The following is a 22065-nucleotide window of genomic DNA, read 5'->3' on the forward strand; positions in this document are numbered from 1 at the left end:
CCAGAGATGTTTTAAGATGATGATTGGACCTATTTTGTTTCTCCAGTTAACCTTGGTTGTCCATTTCCACGCAATTGATTGGAAGCTTAGAATCACTTGATTGGCATGATTTTGTACCATCACTTGCTCTTAGTTTTCATGAATGAACTTAATATTAGGTCACCATGTCTGTTATTTAAATAGGTTTGGGATGTTAGCAAAACTTATATATATTTACACGTAGGTTAAATAAATTCAATGGGTATAAAACTTATTCGTAGGGCTTGTTTAGATTCTAATTTCCATCAATAACCTGTTGTAGAAGTGATATATATAATTACAAATTACTGTATTTGCCACCTAAAAACAAGTAATTTGATTGGCAATTCCCATACTTGGATAAAAGTATAATAAAATTGTCTTCAATGCAAAATCATGAGAAAGAATACACTAACATGTATTTGGATAAGAGATTTCCAGTACAATACCATGCTAAAAATGCAAGGATTGCATTTATTATTTTTTATTTTATTTTCTGATCTTTTATTCCATTTGCATTGGATGGAGTTGTAAAATCATAACAATAACACTTTTATAATATATTACTAACGTAATTCACAGTTCAAACGGGCCTTGGGCAAATCAATTACAACATGCACATTTAACACATGTGTGGACGTCCACCGTTAACATTAAAAATCATAGAAATTTTAAAAAAGTCTAGGCCGCGTGTCTGTCCAAAGTCAAGACCAAAACCGTACGATTCCTTCAACAAATCACCGACAGCGACGATACAAAACTTCCTCCTGCATCATGATCTCAATTCCACCCAAACGCGGCCTGGCCTATTGAAACGCTAACTGATCCATCATCAGCAAGGAGATTTCCGTAATTTCTCACACAACCACCAAATGGCAAGCAGGCATTCTCGGAATGGGACAAATGCAGCCTATGCGGACAGATTTTCAAAACGGAGACAGGCAGTACGTATTACAAAATAGCAATGAAACCCGCTCTCAACGCGAGAGACAGAGAGAGAAAAGAGCTCTCGTTCCAGACTGAGCGAGCGAGGCAGAGAGATAGAGAGAGGCTGACGGGAGACGAATCCTTCGTCCGCCATATCCCCTCTCTGACCCCAGAAAACCCTAGAATTCCCTATTCTGTCCAGATAGCGGTAATTTTACGGCAGTTTTTTTTCTCTCTCTCTGTTCTTCTTCGATTGTCAGACTCTTCGTTTTTATAAGCTGCATGTCTGATTTCTGGCGTTTTCTCTTTTGCCGATGGTTCGGATCTTCTCTATAAGGGAAGGAATTAGGGTTTTATTGCATGCGAGCTGATAAATCTTCAGTTTTGTGGAGAAATCTCCGAGATCGAGCTCTCGTGACCCTGAGATGGTATTTCTCGGATTGCGATTGCGTGGGATCTCGAATTTAGGGTTTGTTGCGGTGGAAGATGGAATATGGTTTTTGTTTTTCTTTTTTTAAACAATTATCGGTGCTTGTTCGTTTTTGCGTACTGTTTCATTCTGATTTAAATTTAAAATTTTTAGTTTTTATTGTGTTTGGATGATTTATTAGAGTACTTTTGTTTGGAATTTGCTTGATTAGAAAGAAGGATCTGTTCCTTTTTTCTGTTTGGGCGCTGCTTTCTTTTGCATGGCTTTTTTGAGTACTGTTTCGAGTTCACGTCAGTTAAAGCCGTTGATCGGTGGGATGGAGTATTTGTTGAGTGTGACGAGTTTTAATTTTATAGATTTCGTTTTTGTTTTTCTTTTGTTAGTAAGTTTCATTGATAAGAGCAGTGCTGATATTTTCTTGAGGAATTACTTTCTGAGAGTGATCTGTGAACATGCAAACAGCCATTGTATGTGTGCGCATGTATGCCTCAATCCAAACCATGTAAGTACTGGGTGCCACTGTAGATCGGTCATAATCCAAAGTTACATTGAACGAGGATGATCCTCACTGTCCAGTTAATGTCCATCAAATGGATGGATGAAATAGAAATAGGCAAAGATCCAAATTGAACGAACAGATGTCCATTTAATAGACTTTAAGATAGGAGATTTTGTCCATTTACCACCGATCCACAATAATAATACCTTTGTTACCGTGACGGATGCTAGGGGAATAAAAAAAACTGGGGCCTCTGCAGGTTGTTTGGAGGAAATCAAAGGGGGGGTCTCGTCTTTCTCGGTATGCTGCTGGAGCAACTGCAGAACACGTCGGGCGATCCGCCAGAAATCTGGGGATGAAGTCGGTTGTAATGAAAGTGAAAGGATTCTAATTTCAGGAAAAAGAAAGCAGTGGTCTTGAGCATCAGTATAATTTAGGATACACCCCATCTACAGTACGGCCCCAGTGCTTCTAGCGATTGGATGGATTGGTCAATTCACATGATTGGTCCATTCGCTTTAGTTAAAGCTGTTGATCGGTGAGATGGAATATTTGTCGAGTGCGCTGAGTTGTAATCTTGATAGATTTTCTTTTTCTTTTGTTAGTAAGTTGAATTGATAAGAACAGTCCTGATATTTTATTGAGGAATTACTCGAGTCTGAGAGATAATGATCCATAAACATGCAAGCAGCCATTGTATGCAGGGCGCATGTATGCCTCAATCCAAACCTTCTTAAGTAGTAGGTGCTGTTGTAGATGGATCATAAACCAAAATCACATTGAATGAGGTTGATCCTCACTGTCCAGTTAATGTCCATTAAATGGACGAATGAAATGGAAATGGGCAAAAAGTCTAAATTGAATGAACAGATGTTCATTAATTAGACTTTAAGATTGTCCTATCAGTATAATTTGGGATACGGCCCATCTACAGTGGGACCAATGATTGGATGGATTGGTCAATTCAAATGAATGACATGTGTACAGATCACATGGATGCTGTGTGTATAGATTATCATACCCTGTCGGTCTTGTAGAGTATCTCCTCTATTTTGTTCTATTAATGTTGTCAAGCAATTCATGCTTTCCACGTGTCATGTTCTTATTATTGCTTCCATGAAGTTAGTGGCAAGGGAGTTGGATAAATTAAATAGGTTAGGTGATTCTAAAATACTGAATTGCCATTTCTCCTTGTGTTTCCATATTTCTAATTATTACATGCGATAGATAGAAAGTTGAAAATTTCTAATTTTAGGAAGAAAGCAATCCTCGATTCCTTTCCAAGATGAGAGAAGCAGTTGGTATCAAGTTATAACCGATTGTATTCATGCCTATGATGGTATTTGCATGGGCACTTGGAAAGCACTGATATCCAGTTTATTGGGAATATGTTCTTTTTTGGGCTTTGTTTGGAAGCTCTGTGGGCTCACACCTGACAACAGCTTAGGACTCTCTCCACTCTTGCCACCTTTTCCTCCCCAAAATTAGAGTCCTCAAAAGAAAATGGCTAAGATTTAGTTTTAGCAACTTGGTTTCATGGAAGATAACCGCTCAAATTGGGAATGTTGCCAACATGTTCTCTGCGGGGGCCATGAAAAATGTGTTTTCCAGTGAACCGATTTATAGAATCTGAATGAAGTGTTATGTTTTCTCTCATGCATTAATGATTGGCATTTCTAATCTTAGAGAGCAATCTTTTCCAGGGTTCCCGTAGCTGTTCAAATCGAGTTAGAAGTGATTTACATTGCGTTGTTGATTTCGCATCTTACATCATTAATTGTATTCTTAGTGGCATTTTTCCAAAGCAGGTACCCATTTTTTTATATCTATTTATTTATTTTTTAAAATCTTATCTTGTTTTGCCTTCAAGTTTCTGCATTTTCTAGTCTTAAAAAAAAAAGGGATCTTTTGGAATGATATTGAAACTTTTCCATGCCATTAACTTTGTTGCAGTTGATCCAGTAATCCAATTGGACGTGCTCACTGCCAAACTATGACCCTGCATGTTCGAACCCCTCTCACCGATAAAAAAAAATGGCATGTCCTTTATCATTGCATAATAGTCAGTCTGAACTTGTTGTGATGGACTTCTCAAAGTAATAATATACTCAATTCTTCTAAAGCCTGAGTCCCCCATTTTATCATATTTTCTCCTTGAAGTTATGTTATACAAGGGCATTCAACTTCACTGAAACTGTGCCATATTGACATGTCTGTCTGCATCCAACATTCCTAGACACGGCTCATGTTAAAAATATTTTTTTATGTTTAGTTGTTGTTTGTAAACTGTGGTTAGTTAATAATTTCTTTTATTGGTAAATTATTTTTTATATCTTTTATGTCAGGATACTTCCTGCATCACATATAAATAATTGACTGTTAGTCTGCTATTATGGTCTATTCTTGGCCCTTTTCTTACATATAAATAATTACAATACAATTAGTAAAATATAATATTTAATATTTAAATAATTTATGTGGATGTGTTGCCGAGTTGGTGAATGAACTGTGCCAGTTAGGAGTTAGTTGGTACAAGTTGAAGGCTTTAAAAGGGCAAAGGGAAGGCCCAGAAGGATGTAGTTGGAGGTAGGAAGAAAAGACCTGATGAACTATGGTCTAACTGAATTTATGGTCCTTGATAAGGTGGAATGGCGAGAAAGAATTCATGTAGCTGACCCCAATTAGTTTGGATAAGGCTTACATGATGATGACGATGACGTGTTGGCGAATCTGACTTTTGAAAACCATTGTGTTAGACCCCTCATTTCCATTTGCACCACCTATAGATATACATGGATCTCATGCAGTAGAGAGATAGTGGGCATTTCTATCCTTAAAAAAAGTGATTCTTTCCAGGATGCTAGTACCTGTTCGAATGAAGCTATGGTTTATTCGTGTTAGTGATTATATTTTATATTATTGATGACATTCTATGGCATTGCCGCAAGGCATTGGTACCCGCTTTTATCTTATTTTTCTGTTTTAAGTTTTGTCTCATGCTTTAAAGGGAGAACAGGGATTTGCACGTCATTTTCTATGTTATGTCGGTGTTTGATCCTGTTACGCTATTGGACATTGCTCAATGTCGGCTGCAGGCTCTATCCTAGCTTACCTACTGTAAAAAAAAAAAGAGTAAATAATAATAACAATAATAGCAATAATAACAATAATAATAATGATAATAAAGAAGAAGAAGAAGAAGAAGAAGAAGACATGTTCTCTATCATTGCTTGAGTGCCATTTTAGCTTGTTGTGTTGAAACGGTTAGAAGTTAAAATACTTTGTCTTCTTCTAAAGCATTTATTTGCATGTTCTTCATATCCTTGTCTTGATGATACTGTTTCATGCGTTAACGACAAAGCAAGCATTTTAAATATTGTCTCACGTAACCCTATTAGGCAGTGCTTAATGTCGGCTGCAGGTTCTATCTTAGCTTGCCTAGGAAAATGCTCATGCTCACTATCATTGCTTGATTGCTGTATGGATTTTTTGCGTCAAAGTCATGAAAAGTAAAAAAAAATGAGTTCTCATCTTCTAAAGCGTTTCTTTGGCATGTTTATCATGTAAATGTATTTTAAATATTTTCTTATGCACTAATTACAAAACAAGCTTTTCCAATCTTAGAAAGAAAGATCTTTGTAAGATTCTAGTAGCAGTTGGAATCAAATTAAAATTGAACAGGTTTAATGCTTTCTTTTTTGGGTACTGATTTAATGCTTTATTTCAAATCATTAATGGTTTGCTTGGTGAGTCTACACAATTTATTTATTTATTTATTATTATTTTACATTGTGTGTTCAATTTCAAGTTTTCTCATCCATCAAAGGGAAGTCAGTTTTCTAGTTCTGAAAGAAAGAAATCGTTTCCAGGTTGTGTGCAGTAGCAGGAGTTAAGGAGAGTTGATTCATGCTGACGTTATATATAAAGATGGACCGGTAATGCATTTACCACCATTTTCTAAGTGGGAGCAACGCATCCACCATAAGTGTGCAATATCTTTATGTTAATACAGACCATCCAATTTCAAGCCGCGATTTGGATGGATCATCTCCTGAATACTGCTGGGAATGGATAATCTAAACCATTCAATCTGTGGCCATGAAAAGTAAATGGCCAGCAGTTGAAATTGAATGGAAATTAGCAGATGCTTAAGGTCATCCGATTTGCACGACTGTGGAGCTATGCTCCATTGACCTTTGGGCCCACAAATTGGACGATCTAGAGTCAGGATTGGCTTACATGTATGTAATGTGTATGGTGGATGAGTCACCACCATTTAAGAAATACTGCCTAACATTCCATGTCTAGACTTTGTATCAGTGCCTATCGGTGATGTTCCTAGTGGCATTTTCTGAGAGCATTGATATCTACTTCTATTTTTACTTTTGTCTCGTGCATTAATCAAAGATATGCATTTTCTAATCTCGTAAAGAATGCGATACCAGAAGTTATGGTTGATTCACATTGATGGTTGTGTATTTATCATTGATTGCATGCTTGGTCTTGTAATTGCATCAATGATTGTGTGATGTGTGTATCGCCAACTGATGGTGCTTCTATAGAAGTTTCACAAAATTTTCTTCCTTAAACTTTCGGGTCTCTCTTTATCTACAACTATATAGTGAGTGTTTAGGCCCCTGTGCCTTAATGAAGCATGGTTCTTTTTGTTTCTTAAGTTTGATTTGGTCTCTTGTTTGCATGGCATTGGAATATCTCACACCCTAACGTCATCTGATAGATGCCCGTTGTTTGTTCCACTTTTATAGTGATATTTTTATAATCATTTTCCTTTAAGGGAGATTCCAACATCCCCCTCCCCCCCTGGAAACATTCCCAAAGCCTTCAGTCACGTGGCATGGCTAATCATTGGTCTGGACGGTCCATTCAATCTTACAATTGGGAGCTAGCCATGGTGTAAAGTCACACCAATCCGACAATCCCAACCCTTTGAATGTGGGCAGTTTTGTTACAACCATCTGCTTTTTCTGAGCCATGGATTGGATGTTTAGCATCATCAAATGGAAAATCTTGTTTTAAATCATAAGCATCCATGGTGGGATATATTGAATAGATGTTTCATGATGATGTTGGCATATTTTGTTTATTTGTTCAATCTCAACTGTACATGGTATGATTTTTGCACCATGGCTTGCTCCCAATTATATGATTGAATGGACCAACCTGTTTGGATCAATGGTTGGCCGTACCATATCATCATCATCATCATTATCTAAGTGTTATCCCAACTAATTGGGGTCGGGTTGGCTGTCCCACTTTTTATCTTGAAAGGTAACACTACTAGGATTGAACCATGGATTACTCATGCATGCTACACTATCTCCACCCGCTCATCTAACGAGCAGGTTGGACGTCCCACGTGCGACTTAAAAAAATCTTTGGGGACATTGCTGATGTTTCCATGAAGGTGGGGATGTTAGCATTCTCCCTCCTTAAATAATTAGTATGCAACTGTATCCAACTTTGGTTATTGCTCATCAACTATGGCCATAACTGCACCTTTGTGTTAAATCTTTTGGTAGACGACTCCGTGTTGTGTTAGATGGGTATTTTTAATCCTCAAATTTTATCGTTGCAATGCATCTATAAGATGGATAGGGGTTATTTAGAGTTATTTAATATCCCATTATATATAAATATACATACATATATGTGGTTTATTGATAGCCTAAGCTGATGGATTGACATGGTTTATTTAGATGAGTTTAGTGATGGTGGACATTCATCGTCATTAGGGTTGTCAACGTCTGCGCAGTTGTTGTTGTTAACTTGTTGTCTATTGTGCAAGGACTCCATTGTGTCTTGATTGATGAGCATTGTTTTGAGTATTGGTTATATAAATGATAATATTGCTGATATTATCGGTATCACCAGCTTGACAATACCCATAACAATGGTAGTATTAGAAATTCCAGGTGTAGGCGATATATCACTAAGTATTGCCAATGTATCGATATCGCTAATGTTTTTGACTGTGTAAATTCCAGGAATCACTTGTATCGCCAATGTATTGGTAATATTTCGATAATATCACCAATGTATCGATATCACTAATAAAAATTTCTATTTTCGTTTTTTTTTAAAAAAAAAATGGGGGCATGGTTGTATGCTTAAATGCACATTTGTATGTGTGTATATGTATGCATGCATGGATGGATGGATCATGTATATATGTATGCATGCCATGCATGGCTGGATAGGTGGTTGGATGGATGGATGTATGTGTGCGTGTGCGCGTGCGCGTGCGCATACGCAACTACGCATGCATGGATGGATGGATGGATCATGCATGTGCGCTTGTATGGGCATGTGTGGACGGACAGATGGATCCACCATTTTCCCCATGTTTCCCTGAGTCAACGGTACATGCTTTTAGGCTCCCATTAAAGGGAAACATTTTTTGATTCCTAAATATGCAAATATGTGTCCTTTTCACTATTATTGATTCTTAAATATTTAAATGTGTATTTTAGCTTCTCCTAAATTATCATTGAAAAATTCCACCATTTCCCCCATGTTTCCCTGAGTCAACGTTACATGCTTTTAGGCCCTCATTAAAGGGAAACTTATTATGCATGCACCTTTTGCAGTGATATATATATATTAGCATCGCCTGAAGCTTCGTTGAGAAATTCGACCAATTTCCCCATGTTTCCCTCAGTCAGTGATACATTTTCGAGTATCGGTGATATCTATACATGTTTCCTCATCCCTAGACACCGATACATGTAACGATACCGATATGATATATATATATTAGCATCTCCTGAAGCTTCGTTGAGAAATTCGACCAATTTCCCCATGTTTCCCTCAGTCAGTGATACATTTTCGAGTATCGGTGATATCTATACATGTTTCCGCATCCCTAGTCACCGATACATGTAACGATACCGATACGACAAACACTGTTGATGAAGCAGTTGACAGTTTTACATGCAGGCTGCCCACTTCAAGACTCATGTGAACCTAGCATGTCTTCCAATTACTCGTGAAAGTCATGAACCAATTAACCTCCAGTCTTTCCTTATTCATTGCTTAGCATACAGTCTGCAAATAGCGGCTTTTTGATGACCTCCATTAGTTCTGTAAATGCCAGTAGAGGAGTGCCATTGTGTAGATCAGTCACTTGTGAGTTTTTGTATAATGGTAATCTCTGTCTATGGTACCTGGATACCAATATCCCCGGACTTTACTATCCAGAGGATACAATATGTATACAGGTACAGATATGGAAGTAAATGGCTATTGTTGTATATACTGTTTCATAATGATTTAGTACATACTTGGCAGTACTATATTTACAACACATTATAGCTTATATTGTAAATATATTATTAAAATAAAAAGAGAGAGAGATGCTCCAGTACTCTTAGAGCAACATAAGTTGTAGTGCTCCTAGTTATAATGGGACACTTAATCAATTCAACCGATTGATCTAGATTGTCCATTATGTCCAACCCACATTTCGTGGGCTACCATGGAAGATCACACCAATCTAACAATCTTAACCATTTGATCAATGGCCACTAATAATATGAACGGTCAAGATCATTTGTACAAAAATAGGTCTAGTTAACAATTCAATCCATCTATTTTATGATTCCCATCATGGTTTGCTTAAGATTCTGAAGAATCACTTCTGTTAGGCAATCCTAATCACATCCTTTTCATGGGTAGGAAAAAGGACGGCTACAAAATTGAATGCTAGATTAAAGGACTTGATCATCTGATCAGTCTTATTTTTGCATGGTAACTGTTGAAACATGTTCTAGAATTGATGGACGGTTAAGATCATTCTATTGAACTGTCCAAATTACCTGATGCAACTAGGGAGTGCTATAACTTGTAGTGCTCTGAGAGCATTGGAGCACATCTCATAAAAGAATATGATACAAAATGATGAAGAGATGAAGATCGTGAATAATACTTTTTTGTACTGTTTTTTTTTTCTTTTCTTTTTAATGTTCTCATCTTTAAAATAGTATGAATAATAATGTAATTTCATATATTGTCAGGATGATTGTACCTGTTACAGTGTCCAAGCTTTCTGAAAACTGCTAAGTTGCGTTAAGGATGCTGTGTCCGTGTATGTATTTATTTCCATATGACATCCCTGTCTGCCAGTCATACAAGGCAGTTCTGATGTCCTATGTTTTTTGCTGGCAATGCTTATAATCAGGCTTGTTGTAGATTCAGGTCTGTCGACAGTGATGTTTTGAATCACAGCAGCAGTTCTAAGTCTTCGTAAGACCTAGTTGCTCATGTGTGCCCTCCCTCCTGAGGCATTTAAGAGAATATGAAATTTTACGAAGGCATGTTGAGATTTTGGCAACGTGCAAATTGATGGACACACAATATGTCAATATAAATTATATATTATGGTTCAGTGAAGACTATGCCCGTGCATAGAATGCAGTTTTAAATATGAGATTTGTTGAAAAGGGTGTTTTAAGCATATTGGTATTGCAAAGAATTGGCAAGGATGCATCCCTTCAGAGCATGGTCACAGGAAATTGCTTAATGAGATGATCCAATTATTTTCTAGGAATATTTTGAGTATTTAGGATTCCATTTTTTTCCCATAATTAAGGAAGCACGTGAATGAGTGCTTCCTAGAATTTGCAGTCACGCAACGTAGTCAATCTGCAGAGGGCAGATTAGTTTTTTCTTTTTCTTTTTTTCCTGTAATTTTTTTCATAGAGGGATTTGGTTACATGTGTAGAGAACTTGGGGTAGCTTTCCAGTAAAATCTGTCTTCTTTGCAAGTCTTTTATATATGAGAAGGTCTATAGTCCAACCGGTTGGACCATAGTTTATGGTCCACCCAGTGGATAACTTCCAACCTGTTAAGTGCACTGGACATCCAACCCCTTCAATAGATTGGCCCCACCATGAGGAACTCTTTGGGCAAAAATCTAGCCTTATCCACTCATCAAGTGAGCCACACCATAGAAAACAGTGTATAGCAATTGATACATAGAAAAATATAAGTTTGGTCCACTTGATGAGTGGATAGGGCTTCGCAGAAAGAGTTCCTCATGGAGTGGCCAATCTATTGCACGAGTTGGATGACCCATGCACTTAATGAGTTCGAAGTTATCCGCTGTGTGGGCCATAGCCTGTGGTGCAACTGGTTGGACTTGAGACCTTCTCTTCACACACACACACACCCACACCCACACTACTTCCAAGTTATTTTGGAATTTGTCAGGTTAGAAAATTTTCAATGATGTTTATTTCCTTATTAGGTTAGAATTAGGGGTTTGAAGGTGAACGTTTCAAAGTTGGAAATGCTTGGTATTCATGTCGGGAAGGAAGAGCTCGAGAAACTTGCTAGCATTTTTTGGGTGCAAGACAGGGTCCTTTCCCTTAATTTATCTTGGGTACCACTTTGTATTGCGAATCTGGCTATTCATCTTTGGGATAGGGTGATAGAGAATCGAGAGGAGATTGGCTTGTTGGAAATGCCATTATCTGCACTTAACTCTCATCAAGACGACTTTCTCCAACATGCCCATATACTTCATGCCTATTTTGAAATGCCCAAAGTTTGTGCTTTCCAGACTTGAAATATTGAGGCGTGATTTTTTGGTGGAAGGGTGCTAACGAAGGTAGAAAGTTTCATCTCCTTAAATGGGATGAGGTGTGGAGGCCTATTTTGGGGGCATGTATTAATCGTTGGGGGACATGTATATAGTGTTGCCAAGGAAGTGGATATCGAGATTTGGAGCAGAAGAGGCTAGGCTTTGGAGAGTATTGGTGGCCACAAGGTATGACACTAAGGAATGTGGGTGGTTCGTTAGGGGTTCTTCGTAGTACAAGGCCTCGGCTATTTGGAAAGCGGTTACCGCTATTGAGCACCTCGTCTAGAAGGGTATGTCTTTTGCCATTTGGAATGGGCTCTGCATTCATTTCTGCGTAGATATTTAGTGTTGGCGAGCTTGTGTTTCAAGCTTGATTTTTGAGAATTGCCTGTGTTGCTCTTGACTGCTTCAGCGTCGTTACGGATTGCTATTCTATTATTGGTGGCTAGGTGGTGTGGGCCCCTCTATGCCGTAGGAACCTAATGGAAGCAGAAACTGTTGAGTTCGTGAGCCTTCTTGATATGCTATGAATGTTAAATTCGGCGATTAGGAGGTGGATTCTATCTTTTGGGCTAGAAATCCCTCCTAGAAATTCTTAGTAAGTCACTTTATATTTTGATTTCAGAGCCTTAGGAGTCACTTCCCTGTCCATCCGTTCCATCACTGGTTTTACGGTGCTTCTCCTCGACTTGCAGTTTTCCTTTGGTTAGTTTGTCCACATAGGATTCTCACTGTTGACAACTTACACAAAAGGCCATGATTCTTCCTAATATTTGCTTGATGTGTATGTCTAGTGAGTAATCCATCGACCACCTTTTCATTCATTGCGGCGAGCCACCTTTTCATTCATTGTGCCTTCGCCGGAAAGGTGTGAAGTCGCTTCTTTTCTCTGTTTCAGACAGACTAGGTTATGCTGGCATCAGTAGGGGATCTTCTTTGGGCTTGGCATGGCAGAGGAGTGGGGAAATTCAGAAAAGCAATTTGGAGACTGCTCATTATGGCAGTGCGTTGGGCCATTTGGAGGGCTAAAAATGAGTGTTTTTTGAAGAAATATTAGGGTGGGGGCTGATGAGGTAATTAGGAGAGTTAAACTTCTTATAGCGGGATGGGCTATTAATGTAAAGGCCGCGTCGGCCGCATCTTCTGTTTGATTGTGGTTGGTGGGTGTTGTATTCTTTGCTCGTTTCTTCGTGAGCTTGTTAATAAAGTGATTGTTACTTCTCAAAAAAAGAAACAAAAAAGAAAAAAGAAAAAAAAAAGGAACAAGAAGAAAAGAGAGTAAACAATCACTGATTTTAGAAGATGAAGAGTTTAGTTATTGCGGTAGCTTCTTGTGACAAACTCTTGCAACAGGTTTTGTGTAATTTACTCCATGGAAACTCTGCTAGAGAATTTCTGGATATTCTAGATTATCTATATGTTATCCTTAGCCTGCATTTCCTAAATACAAGATTATTTATTTATTCTCATTTTGCACGTGTTGTTAGAATTTTCCTTGGCATATTCTTTTTTAATTTTCTTTTTGGTTTTCTTGTGGTTTCCCATCATCTCCAAAATATTCTAGAGAATTTCTAGATCTTCTAGATTATCCATATGTCATCCTTAGACTGCATTTCCTAAATACAAGATTTATTTATTCTCATTTTGCATGTGTTGTTAGAATTTTCCTTGGCGTATGCTTTTTTAATTTCCTTTTTGGTTTTCTTGTGGTTTCCCATCATCTCCAAAATTTTGACCTGTATCAGCATGTGTCTTATTCTTTTCCATCACACTTCTCAAATCCTTTTTTTTTTTTTTTTTGTGATATATCTGTAGGTAGATGTTGCTCTTCCTTTCATAGAGATAGATTTTCTGGGAACAAAGAGAGATTTGGTAATAGAATGATGAAGGAGTCAACATATCCAAGAGTGAGTTGTTTGGTGAGATGTTTTGATGTAGTTCAGGGTTGAGAGTCAACATATCTAAGAGTGAGCTGTTTGGGGTGTGTTCTTCAAAGGAAGAGGTGGTGGCAATGGGAGGAATCCTTGGATACAGGATTGGATCTCTTCCCTCGATGTATTTAGGATTCTAAACAACTTTGGGACAAGGTCATTGAAAGGATATAATTATAGAAAGGAAGCTATCCAGATGGAAAAACAAACATGTCATTAAGGGAATGGCTAACTTTGATAAAGGCTGCTATGTCAAACCTAGCACTTTATTTCATGTCACTATTTAAGTGCTCAACATTAAACGAGCTAATTGGTGAACGGGTTTAAAGTGGAGATCCGATTCTCATTGGGAGATGGGAGAAGAATTCAGTTTTGGAAGGACTTATGGAGTGGGGAATGCCCATTGCTAAAGGCATTCCCATCTCTAGGCAGAGCCGCAATGGCTATTGGATTGGCTTCATCGTATACAGGTGGTGCCAGGAGAGAAGGATTCCATAGTGTGGTCCTAGGAGAAACCATGCCAATTTTTGGTTAAATCTTTTTACGGGGTGATTGGGCAAACAACCTCGAGAGAGGGTAGCTGTGCATTATCGTTTTTATTGTCTCGTAGGCTCCTCCTAAAGCGGTGGTGTTTACATGGGTTGCAGGTAGGAATCAGATCCTTACTATTGATAATTCGCAGAAAAGATCTAAAAAAATTCCTAATTGTATGAAAGTGGTGGAATTAGTAAACCAACTGTTCATCCATTGCTCTTTTGCAAGGTGTGGGAAAAGTTTATCATTTCCTCTGGATTTACTTGGGTGATGCTGGGTTCTATGGTAGGACTTTCTAGTTTCTACTAGCTTGGTCTGGAGAAGGTTTGAAGAAAAAGGAGATGGCGGTGTGAAAGATAATAATGATGGCAATCTTTTGGGCTATATGGGGGGAGAGAAATGGGTGATGCTTCCAAAACAAGAGCGGTTCCGAGTTGGAAGTAGGGCAAAAATGTACATAATAGGGTGGATTTCATGTATCGAGCAACAAAATGGGTGGTTGTTTCTAGCTTTGTTATTTGAGTCTTTTGGCTCGTTTAAATAAAATATTACCTTTCCAAAAAAAAAAAAAAAAACAAACAAAAGAATGATGAAGAAATTAATTAGATGATGATGGACATTGGAGGACCCAGATGAGTGAATATTGAAATAACTGAAATAACATCATTAGCTGGACATGTGATGTTGGTATCATTGTCACTGCAAAAGAAAGTGATGATATCAATTGAGTTCTGTTTTGCAAATGCACATTGAGTAACTGCTTCACTCCTTTTGAAGTTCTATAAGCTCTTTAAATGTGCTTTGCACCGTAACCTTCTTACTATTGCATGCATCTATCTGTTATTTGAGTAAATTATTAGGCAGCATTGTGCATCTGATCAAGTGTGATATGGTTTTACTTTTTAACCACTAATTGGTTTTCTCATAAAATTAGAGCAGAATCACTAGTGAGAAATTCTACCGCATATCGGCTTGGATCAAAATCAGATTTTCTTGATTAGTGGATGAGGTTAGATGATGATCCAACTAGGAATCACTCGTGTTTGTGATTTGTGAAGATTTGGAAAGCTTTGACCATTTATGGCATTCATATACTTTGGTAGTGGATATATGGCAAAACCATAATGTTTATCATTCTCTCCAGCTTGGTTGGTGATGCACATCTTCCACTTTCTTTTTAGATCATCTTCTGCTCCACAGCTTAATCTGCTTTTCCTTTTATTATTATTATTATTATTATTATTATTATTATTATTATTATTTTGTGTTTTTTGTTTTTTTAAATCATAAAGTTGAGTTGTGATTTACCCTTCTCTTGATGGCATCTACTCTGGGAGTGCCTTTCAGTTCTAAAGGCTTCGGCTAACGGCCTCTACTTCCTCTATCATTGGGATATGGAGATAAAGAACATATCTTTTGAGGCAGATATCTTTCCTTTCTAAGGGTTTGGAGTTGCATGACTAGGATGATCCTTTGAATCTTACCGTTCTTCCTGGTGACCTTTTGAGTTAGTTCATCATCTTGCAAAATGATTAGTGGTACAAGTGACAAGAGATCCAAAAACACTTGTTGCCATTTTGACAATTCAAGCTTTTTGGTGGCATGAAAGGTAACTCATTAATATTAGGAGTTGGAAAATTCTATGGTTACAAGCATCATTGTCGCTTTGTCAAATAAACTCTAGAGCATACCCAAAGCAACAATTAGTGCTATCTAGGAATATCCTGTCTTTTCAGCTGCGCAAATTTGTGAAAGTGTTAATGGTAAGACAAGGCCCAGTGTTGTATCAGGAGCAGTGTTTCAAATAGCGCCTGTAGCGTACGCTACGTAGTGTAGCGTGGCTATAGCACTACGTAGCGTCCTAAATAGCGTAAATCCCCTGTAGCGTACGCTACAGGGGTTGTAGCATACACCCCAGCTACGTAGCGTGTAGCGTACATAGCGTAAGCTACAATGTATTTTTTTACTATTTTATTTTTTTAATATTTTCTTTGTATCTAATGTTGAGGAATGTGACACTTGTATTGTACTGATACTTTTAATCTATGTGATTTTTATTTCTTTTCATAATTGTGACTTATGGTTTCAATTAGACATTATTAATTAAAGTGGTTTGCTTAGAAAATTGTTGATGTGATAATTATTTGATTTGGCTTATATATGTGGATTGGCTTTTGATAAATGATAACTAACAAATCATTTGAACATGCTTATAATTGATAAAATGAATCATCTTTTAGGCATTTTTATATTTTTCTTTTTCTTTTTTCCAATATTTATTATATTTGTCCTATTTTTAAATTAAAAAAATAGAAGTATTGTGTAGCTTACGCCACACGCTATAGAGGGCTGAGCGCTACGCATCACGATACCGCTTTTCAAAACACTGATCAGGAGAGACCAGCCATATATGGTAATATGCTAGTCTTGAAATGTTCATGGAATTCACAGGAAGTTGAAAACACATCTTTACATAGAAGTGACTATGTAGTTGAACAATATATGGCCCAGACATGACATAGTTTAATATAGAGCAGAAGCACTGGAAAAGATAGTTATTTTCCACTTAAGGCATGTTGTGAGAGCCGTGAGTTCCTTGTAGCGGTGGGTCTCCAATAGGAGTTGGCATTAAGCCATTACCTTTTTTCAGTTGCAGCAGTTGAGTTAAGATGAGATCCTTTAGTGCACACTGTTTGCTGAGGATATAGTGCTCAATTACATGGTTCTGGTCAATGAGATTTTAGGTTAATTTATATATATATATATATATATATATATATATATATATATATATTTAAATTAGAGGTTTGGAGGAATGCTTTGCATCAGGAGTTTTAAATTACTTTTCAACAAATAAACAAAATAAATAAAATCAAGAGGTTTAAAATTATCAGAACCTATAAGTGCTTGACATGTGGTAAGTAGAGTAGTTAACATTTTGCTTACATGTCCCCACATGAATATCATTTTTCTGTCTGTCTGTGTGTATTTTACGTGCACGCGGGTGTGATATATTAGATACACTTAGGAGGAATGTGTTTAGGGTTTTCAGAATGGGTTTTTTTAATGCTGTTTGACCATTTCTTTGTTAGCATTTTAACCTCACATGTTCTCTTTTCTCTGCACCTCTCATCTCCTCAAACCTGTGTACGTGAAATGGCTTACTGTTTGTCATGATCTTTAACCTGCCCATTCACCTTAGAATCTTTGGAAAAATCCCATGTGTGCTGGATTTGGTCTTTTTAATGTTGGATCTTAGATTTCTGGATCATGCTGATATCAAGGAGTTTCTAGGATCAAATGAAGGGCTTTGATTTGATGCATGGTTTTCTGTATTTTGTTTGCCAGGTCATATTTGGCTTAGATTGTTCTGTGCTAACCTCCAATTTTGATACCAAATTTTCATGCATATTTTGCATTGGAAATATCCCCAATTAATTGGGCAAAGGCTTAGATGATGATGATGATTTGGTATTGGAAATATCTCATGTTCCTTTTTTGTTATCTTTTGTTGTCTTTTGTATTCACGAGCTGTGCTTAGTGCACACCCGTGTGCACTTCACACATCTGCCAGCATGGCACAGCTGGCACATAGGTTCTACATCCAATCCATCCATCAGGTTGGTCTGACCTTCTACATGTTTTCCCAAAAAATAAATCTGGTCTACTCATCCTGTGGGCCCCAATACTGGAAACAGGTGGATGGGTTAGAAAACTTCATCCAGGTTTTTCAAAGCTGTACATTTATTTTGCAAACTGTGGCCTACCTAACCAGTGGATCAACCTGGTTCTTGGACTAGGGCATCGATATAGTGGTTCCTTTCTGATGGATGGATTGGATCTTGGACCGATTGTGCCATGCTGGTACATGAGTGGCTGTACAGGAGCTCTATTGCACGTGTGTGCACTTAGCAAAGCTTGTGTATTCACTTTTTTATTTCAGAAAAGATAATTTTACAATTTTACAGTTACCAAGCAGCAATTTCATACATGTAATCCAACTCTCGAGGAGTCAGCAGTGATGTCTAATGTTGCAGAAACTTGGTTCAACTTCATTCTTCTGGTCTCTAAGAGCTTCTATTATCTGTTCATCTTTACCATTATGCAGGGGCTTAGGCTAGATCCATGTGGCTTCTTACTTGCTGAGATAGGCCACCCCGGAAAATGCGAAAGCAGCCATAAGTGGACAAGATGGATTCTGTCAGGCCTATATCTAGACTTTCAGTTGAAGCATCCACAAATGATCAATGTTTCTTGGTGAATTTCATTATGGGCACTTACTTGGGCCCTGATGTCAAAACAGACATCCCAAGGCGGTCAGCCTCTCAACGAATAGCTGAAGGCCTTCCACCATATGATATCACTGATTTGGGTGCAGCATTCCTAAAGCTCTCGGAAGTTGAGAGCCTTTATTATTATATTCTGAGGAACGCACATCCCAGTGCTGTATTGAAGTTGCAGTCCCTGTACATGTATTTCAAGGGTGATATGCATCCTTCCAACTCGGACATTCTTGAGGATGAGCGCCAGTTTACAAGCTTTTTCCCTCGAGATATTCACAGGCAGGGTAGATTCAAAGGGAGTTTCAAGATCTTCAAGGGGGTCGTAATGATTGGTGATCCTGATGTTTCTTATATTAAACCAGCAGATCTTGAAAGGTTCAGGTGGTTAGCTGGAGTGAATGATCTGAAGATTGATAGGGATGAAGCCCTATTCTATCACCACGGATATCGCACCGACAGAGACGAAAGCCAGCCATCACCAAACTATACTCTATGTTATGCAGAAACATCAACGAAAGATGTTCCAAATGGAAATGCAGCTGAATCTTCCAGGCGTAGGAATAATTCGAAAAAAAGGCGTGTGAAAGACCCACTGCTGATGCCAACGCCATGTCAGAGCGCCGCTCCTTTGTATGATGATCATGTTGCACCTCCATTTGAAGAAGCGTTTCCTGTGAAGGCCATTGATTTGGCCGCACCCGCCATGGTGGTGCTTGCATCCACCCCCAGAATAGAACACTGGAACCCCAAGACATCTGTCTTTTTAACTGGGACAGCAAAAGATGGGACGGCTGGACCACCTGTTGGACTTGTTGATATTGGCATCAGTAAGGATGCCTATCTTTTTCGTGTTGCTTTACCTGGTGTCAAGAAAGACCAATGTAAGTTGTTTTGCCCTTTTATGCTCTGTTCTTGGTGCTGACAAAAAAACATCCCATCTTTAATTCATTTTGTGATTTTCATAGCGGTAGCCATTTTATGTTTTTATCACTCTCAGTATCTTGGTGATCTTAATAACTCCATGTGCTATGATAGAAGATATGTTTGGAGAAGAAGCTTTGCAGAGGTGTTCTTGTATATTATTGCAGATATTCGTGTGCTCTTTTTGGTTTTCTTTTGAACAAGAGGAGGTTTCAAGTCCAACTGGTTGGACCACAAGTTACGGTCCACCCAGAGGATAACTTCAAACCTGTTAAGTGCATGTGACATCCAACCCTTCCACTAGGTTGACCCGTAATGAGGCTTGCCTAGTGCAAAAACCAGCCCTATCTACTCATCAAGTGGACTGTAACTTGGGGTCCCATCTGTTGGACTCTGAAACCTTCTCTTTGAACAATACCTATTGTTCTAAATAAACTTCATGAGCCTGATTGTCAGTTCAGGCATATGATGAGTAAATGTGTGTGATGAACCAGACTCTGGAAAGAATATAGCCACCATCTTAACAAGCTTTTGTGATCCTCAATCCTGGGATTCATAGAATCCAAGGTATGCAGTTTGTACCAGTGGGGTCCACTCTGCAGGTATCCATAGTGTCGATATGGACCAATGCCCCAAATGCTCCCAGTCTTGAGATCCTAGCCATCGAATTTTTCTTTTTCTTTTTTCCTTCTTTTCTGCAGAATGTGAAGAGTTTTGTTATTTCCTCTCTTCAGTTGATGGGCTGCTAACCAGTGGGTTAGGAGATTTTTGGCTCATGATACAACAACTGCATGAAACTGTTAATGGATCAACGGTCTAGATCCCGAACCATGTTTACCTGAAGATACTCTTTATACACATCCTCATGTCGACTATCACATAAAATCCTCTTGAAATATCATCACCTGGTATTACCTGGATAAGATTGACTTGCTGGAAACAATGTCAGGGATTAGTTGATGTTGATGCTGTTTGTATGTTACTGCTTCTATCACTAATTTGTAGCCCCTTGATCTGAGCAGGTCAGTTCAGTTGTGAGATCGAGTTTGATGGGAAAGTTCAACTCCAGGGTTTGACGACGACTGGTGAGAGAGTTGTCATGAGACACTCACGTGTATTTCAGATGACAACTCAGCATCTCTGCCCCCCTGGCCCATTCACCATTTCATTCCGCTTACCCGGGCCGGTGGACCCAAGGCTGTTTACTGCTAACTTTGGGTCCGATGGTATCTTGGAAGCCATTGTAATGAAGTACAGGGAACCCAAGGTCTCTGGGGTGCAGGTACACAGCTGATCCTCCTTTTCTCTCTACACAGGAACTTGTAGTGTTTGGTTTCAAATCATAGACAGATGTTAGTGGGCTGTTAGTGTTTGATTTTAAGTTATAGGAAGATCCTAGTGTTTGGCTTTACCCCAGAGAGGAATAGTGCATGCGCTTTCAAGGCTCTCTTTTGGTAGAAAGGGTCGGTCCATGTGAGGGAAGGTTTGAATTAACTTATTTCTACCAAAAGAGATGCATTCTTTTGACTCTTTTTTTTTTTTTTTTAATCCTTTTTTCTTTTAGAAGTCTGTTGTGCCAAGTGCAGTTCTTTTCGTGGGGCATGTGTGTGAGAGTATGCAGGCACACACACAAACGCACACGAGAATGTCTGCAGCTGCACCCGTCCCCTGACCCATTTTTGCTTTTAATGCATTCAGCTAGTTACCTCATAATGGACGGACAATGGTGCAAGTATCACTTCTGAGGGTGGATGGTTGCAATCTTGCTACTGACATGGCTTTAAGACCGGCACAAGTCCAATGCATGCAGCGTGTCCTAGTTGACTTTGATTCAGATACTACCTTATATGATACCATGAGTTACCTGATCGCCCCTGACCTGGGCGAGTCGGAAAGGGATTGGCTACTCCCCTTGCCACTAGCCAATGGCGAGTGGTCGGTGCTCTGTGGGCCCCACCATGATATATGTGTTTCATCCATTCTGTCCACCCATTCTTCCAGATCATTTTATAGTATGAGCCCAAAAATGAGGTTGATCCAAATCTCAAATGGACTGCACAGTATTGATTGAACGCCCACCATTAAAAACTTTTGGGGGCCACTTGGGGGCCACAAAAGTTTTGTATCAAGCTGATATATTTTTATCCTTCATCCAAGTCTGTATGACCTAATCAATAGGTTAGCTGTCAAATAACCATTGCAGTGGGCCCTAGGAGGTTTTTAATGGTGGAAATTCAATCACTACTGTTTTCCCATGGTGTGGTCCACCTGAGATTTAGATCTACCTAATTTTTGGCATCAAGCTCTAAAATTATCTTTCAAAATGGATGGATGGTGCGGATAAAACACATACATCACGGTGGGGTCCACATGGCACTGACCACTAGCCACCTGGCTGATGGCGGCGTCACTAGCCAAACCGCGTCCAGGCGAGTCAGGCCAATACACCTCAAGATCAAACTGAGTAGATCTGGGTTGCTGGGACTAAAACCCATCCTGAGATCACTTGAATGGTTAAGATGGTCTGATTGATGTGATTTGGGATTTCCCTGATGACAACGGTCATTGGAAAGCTCCCCATTGTGGATGGGCCTTGTGTAAAAAGTGCAGCGATATAGCTCACCGTCCCTTTGTTGGTGTTGATAGGATCGATAGAATCATCCAGTTGGTGACTTTTGGTTACGGATCATCCATGGTGTAGGTCTTGATGGAAGGATGGTCCTGTCCTGACGTTAAATAGCAGAGTTTTGACGGGCCTGAGATCAAAGAATGGGCCTTGGTCGTAGCTGCTATGAGCTGAAGGTTTCATCCGCCATGAAAGCCATACAAATACGATCTATGAGCAAGACAGAGCAACGCTTGAACAATTTGCTTCGTAACACCACCAGTAGCTTCACTTTTAAAATAGAAGATGGTGTAA

General features: G+C 38.7%; 1 protein-coding gene across 2 annotated transcripts; it reads left to right on the plus strand.

The window, feature by feature from the left end:
• Positions 1-820: 820 nt before the first annotated feature.
• LOC131219369 (increased DNA methylation 3-like) lies at positions 821-20674 on the plus strand. 2 transcript variants are annotated; one of them, XM_058214474.1, is made up of 4 exons: positions 821-1153; positions 5744-5809; positions 18050-19105; positions 20168-20674. In XM_058214474.1, exons 3-4 carry the CDS (start codon positions 18133-18135, stop codon positions 20437-20439), a joined length of 1245 nt encoding a protein of 414 aa, XP_058070457.1. In that variant the 5' UTR covers positions 821-1153; positions 5744-5809; positions 18050-18132; the 3' UTR covers positions 20440-20674. The 2 variants fall into 2 exon arrangements, with proteins under 2 accessions (XP_058070457.1, XP_058070447.1); XM_058214464.1 differs by lacking the exon at positions 5744-5809 and having other exon boundaries at positions 822-1153.
• Positions 20675-22065: the final 1391 nt, after the last annotated feature.

Source organism: Magnolia sinica, chromosome 1 (genome assembly GCF_029962835.1).
Source record: "Magnolia sinica isolate HGM2019 chromosome 1, MsV1, whole genome shotgun sequence".
Taxonomy (NCBI): domain Eukaryota; kingdom Viridiplantae; phylum Streptophyta; class Magnoliopsida; order Magnoliales; family Magnoliaceae; genus Magnolia; species Magnolia sinica.

Excerpts from the sequence above, each read along its gene's own strand:
- LOC131219369 (XM_058214474.1), top strand. The coding sequence starts at position 18,133 with ATGGATTCTGTCAGGCCTATATCTAGACTTTCAGTTGAAGCATCCACA. Across the intron at positions 19,106-20,167 it reads TGGTGTCAAGAAAGACCAAT|GTCAGTTCAGTTGTGAGATC; the intron begins GTAAGTTGTTTT and ends TGATCTGAGCAG.